Below are 4,424 nucleotides of genomic sequence, written 5' to 3'. Positions count from 1 at the left end.
AAGATCTTTTTTTTATTTTATTTTTAATATTTATTTTTCCTCACTTATGTCATTTTTTAAATCAAATATAATGGGGAAAAAACAGATCACTATGTTGCGCTTATAATGTATTTATTGATAGTTTATTACGTTACTTGTTTACAGTTCATGTGCATGACAACAAGTGTTTGTCAGAGTTTGTGTCAACTCATGCTGACTTGCAAATATCTCTTCATTTTGTATCATTTTATTCATAATAGATGAAAGCGTTTCGTCATGGTTACTCGTAATAACACGTGGGTGCTTGTTCAAAGCGTCAAGAAAAATGTGATTTTCTTTTTTTTCTTTTATTCATGATACAATCATGAATTAATTTTTATATATATGGGAAATTAATATTGCTTCACTCATCGCACGTCGATGCTCATTTGAGTGTCCAAATGTGATTTTTTTTTTCTGCGTTTCATAAATAAATAAATAAATAAATAAATAAATAAATAAATAAATAAAATGTGCTTTATTTCATTTATTTTAATAAATGTTGGGGACTAATGCAGCACATGCTTACTTGAAATCTTGAAATATATGCATGATTGTTTTTGTTCATCTAATAAAGGTTTTCGTTTTATTACAAGGACATTATTATTTTGACACAATACAACAACACAAACAAAAAAAAACGGCCGCGGACTGGTGGTACAAATGAGATTGAAGAGTGTATTCAAATGGGACAGTGCATTTATCCAAGTAGAAGGAGGGAGGGGAAAGAGAAAGAAAGGAGAGCGAGTCGGAGAGAGAGAGAAGGGGTGAGATTTGAGAAAGGGGCGGGGTTTGTAAAGGACTAGAAATGTCAATCTGAGCAAGGGAGTCCCAATAATCTAAAGCAATCTGTAAGGACCTGACCTTAGTCCATCCAGATCAATAGAAGAACGAGAAGAAGGAGAAGGAGAAGAAGAGCGAGCGAGCGGATCCTTTCGCACTGGAAATACTCTTCCTCCCCTCCGCTCTCGCACCTTCCCTCGGCCCTCATGCTTTGCGCACTCTAACCAACCAGCCCAAAAAAAAAAAAAAAAAAAAAGTGGATATTCCGACCTGTCGCTCGCTCCTGTCTCCGCCGCCGGCCGCCATGTCGTTCCCTCAGCTGGGCTACCAGTACATCCGGCCCGTGTACCCTCCGGAGCGCCAGGGCATGGCCGGCAACGCCCGCAGCGCCGCCGCCGCCGCGGCCGCCGCAGCCGCCGCCGAACTGAGTCCGTCGGGCGCGCTCTCCAACGTGCTCTCGTCCATGTACGGGGCGCCGTTCGCCGCCGCCGCCGCGCAGGGCTACGGAGCCTTCCTGCCCTACTCCAACGACATCTCGCTTTTCAACCAGCTGGTAAGTCGATACTTGGAAACTCAAGGGGGGAAAAAAAAAATTGAGTCTCTGCTCGTTTTTTTTGCAGCACAACTTTTGCCGTGAACTCGTTCTTAGTGGTTTAAAAATTAATAGCAGAACACAGAAACTCGTAACAGAAGATTTGTAGCACGAAAACAACAGAAATGACATGAATTGCGCATCTTAACGTGTAACGAATAACCTGCAAAAATAAACAAATAAGTATAAAAAATGTGGTTAAAATACTCGATGAAAGTACAAAACACATATGCCTCAATAATGCATTTCAAGTATGACTATAGTTTAAAAGTATAATAGTATTCATAAACATGTCAAAAGAAAGCAAACAATGCATTAAAAGTGACGAATGTGGTTTAAAAGTAGAAAAATAGCATGTACAAAAAAGTAATGTTTACAGTGGCTAAATTGGTGTGTGAAAGTAAAACAAAAATGTTACACTTGTTTAAAAGTGATTAAAAAAAATCAATAATAAAAGTGCGTGTAAATAAAGTAAATCATTCATCATGAGTGACGACAGTTTAAAAGGTAAACAAAAGAACAAAAATAAAATACTTGAAAGTGTAAACTAATGACATGTTTCTCAAAGAAGAAAGTGCATGTATTGAAGTGTAACTTGTGTTGTGGACGCGCGCAGGGGGCCCAGTACGAACTGAAGGACGGCCCCGGGGTGCAGCACGCCGGCTTCGCCCACCACCACCCGGCATTCTACCCGTACGGCCAGTACCAGTTCGGCGACCCTTCCCGGCCCAAGAACGCCACGCGTGAGAGCACCAGCACCCTGAAGGCCTGGCTGAGCGAGCACCGCAAGAACCCGTACCCGACCAAGGGCGAGAAGATCATGCTGGCCATCATCACCAAGATGACCCTGACCCAGGTCTCCACCTGGTTCGCCAACGCCCGCCGGAGGCTCAAGAAGGAGAACAAGATGACGTGGGCGCCTCGGAACCGAACCGACGAGGAGGGCAACGTCTACCCCAGCGACCACGAGGGCGAGGAGGGGGACAAGCGGGAGGACGAGGAGGAGATCGACCTGGAGAACATCGACACGGAGAATATCGAGAGCAAGGACGACCTGGACGAGCAGGACGACCTGCATTCGGAACTGAAAATTGACGCGAGGAGCGACTCGGAGGGTTCCGACGGCTATGAGGATTTATCCGAGCAGAGGTTTCTCAAGGCGGGCCTGCACCACCACCACCATCACCACCACCACCTCCAGATCCACCACCGCGGCTCGTCTCCGCTGGAGATCAAACCCGACGGGGACAAACTCACCTCGGGCCCTGTCAGCTCGCCGCCCTCGGAGAACAGCCAGGCGCCGGCCCAGAAACCAAAGATCTGGTCCCTGGCGGAGACGGCCGCGGCGCCGGACAACCCGCGCAAGTCCCCGCAAGTGACTCCCACGCCCCCCGCCTCCCACCAGCAGCACGGCCTCATGGCCCCGCACAGACTTCTCGCGTCTTGTCCCTCCGTGGGGAAGATCCAGTCGTGGACGAACCGAGCCTTCTCGGCGCATCAGCTGGCCCTCTTCAACTCCAACCACTACCTGGGCCTGGCCAACCAGGCCGGGGGCGGCCTGGCGCTGTACGCAGGCGGCCGGCACACGGACGACAAGGGGGCCGGGGCAGGAACTGGGACCGGGGCCGGGACCGGGGCGGACTCTGCGCTCACAGGTACCGGTCCACGACACTGAGTTTGTGCGTGCGTGTGTGTGTGTGTGTGTGTGTGGACGCGCAAAAAGACTCCAAAGGCCACATCCACTCGTTTCTTTTTCTCTTTTTACTGTCCTGTTATTTTTATTTTTGCCTGGTGATGGATCCTTTTCGCTGCAGGCCACACACACAATGTGTGTGCGTGTACGCGTGTGTGTGTGAGCAGAACAGAAAGCATTTAAAACATAATATTTTAACGTCCCTATTTTTAGTTTTCGTGCGGCTACACTATTATTATTATTATTATTATTATTATTATTATTATTATTATTAATCATTATTATTGTTTACAATGTAAGCCAGCATCAGTCCATTGCATCGAAGTGTTCTATTAATAGGCAGTCATTACAATTTAATTTTTGGTGGCCACTCAAGAGGGAATCTTTAGTGCCTTTTGGCTGCACAGCTATTTTTTATTTTATTTTTTTTGAAGAATTAATGTCGATTCAGTGACATCTTGTTTTAAAAACTTGATTTGCAACTGTCACACTTTTTTCCGCGATTATTATTATTTTTTTTTATTCCCAGGCCTCTTCTTCAGTTTCTAATTTTTGTTTTGCTTTCAATCTGAATATGGAATGTAAAATAGATAATAATATCATCTGTGTATAGCTACATTGTAAGCATGTCCTGTGTAAAAAAAAAAAAAAAAAATGCTAATGTAATAATGTATGAACCCTGTGTGTAGGCTGTGAGTTTTTTTTTTTTTTTGCTTTCCCCTTCTTTTTTATATGTGAGGACTTGATGTTATTTTTTTGTATATAGAGTTAAGAATATGTACATACTTGTGAACCAAAATTGTACAAGAAAAGTCTATATTTTTGGCTAATAATAAATGAATTGCTGCAACTTTAAAGAGGACAGCTTGTCTTGAAAGTCACTTTTTAGGCTTTTCATACACATTTCCAGTAAAGGGACTAATTATGGAATAATACAATACAATTGATGTTAATATTATGGGATTATCCTCGCATTAAAAATGAATAATTTGGAAAAGCTTTTATAAAGACACTGCATGCTTTTTTTTTTTTTTCCAAGTGGATTTTTTTTCTCCTTACAAACCACCTCCCAGATCTCATCATGTTCCTTTTTTACTGCACACACATCTCACACGCACTCTCAATTAACGCTGCCCCTATAATTGTAATTTATCGTGGGTGTAAAACTAATAATAACGTCATTTATTTGTGTTTGCGCCCCAAGAGAGTGTGCGCACGAGGGCGTTAAAGTTGGTGTTGGAGCTCCCTCTACAGTCTGCTGCACACACGCAGCAGCAGCAGCGGCACAAAGTCACACTCACACTCGCTGTATGCTGTGAACTCACTCATTTATGTAAA

The 4,424-nt window shown here is 43.9% G+C and overlaps 1 protein-coding gene across 1 annotated transcript; it reads left to right on the top strand.

Annotated features, from left to right (window-relative positions):
• The first annotated feature begins 812 nt into the window (after window positions 1–812).
• irx3a (iroquois homeobox 3a) lies at window positions 813–3,948 on the top strand. The gene is made up of 2 exons (XM_077519723.1): window positions 813–1,354; window positions 2,010–3,948. The coding sequence occupies exons 1-2, from the start codon at window positions 1,106–1,108 to the stop codon at window positions 3,066–3,068; spliced, it is 1,308 nt and encodes a 435-aa protein (XP_077375849.1). The 5' UTR covers window positions 813–1,105; the 3' UTR covers window positions 3,069–3,948.
• The last annotated feature ends 476 nt before the right edge of the window (window positions 3,949–4,424 follow it).

Source organism: Festucalex cinctus, chromosome 4, assembly GCF_051991245.1.
Source record: "Festucalex cinctus isolate MCC-2025b chromosome 4, RoL_Fcin_1.0, whole genome shotgun sequence".
NCBI lineage: Eukaryota > Metazoa > Chordata > Actinopteri > Syngnathiformes > Syngnathidae > Festucalex > Festucalex cinctus.
Note: the sequence above shows the minus strand (reverse complement) of the source record. Positions and strands in the feature narration are given on the sequence as shown.

Coding starts and splice junctions, on each gene's coding strand:
- irx3a (XM_077519723.1), top strand. CDS start 1,106: ATGTCGTTCCCTCAGCTGGGCTACCAGTACATCCGGCCCGTGTACCCT. Junction 1,355..2,009: donor TCTCGCTTTTCAACCAGCTG/GTAAGTCGATAC, acceptor GGACGCGCGCAG/GGGGCCCAGTACGAACTGAA.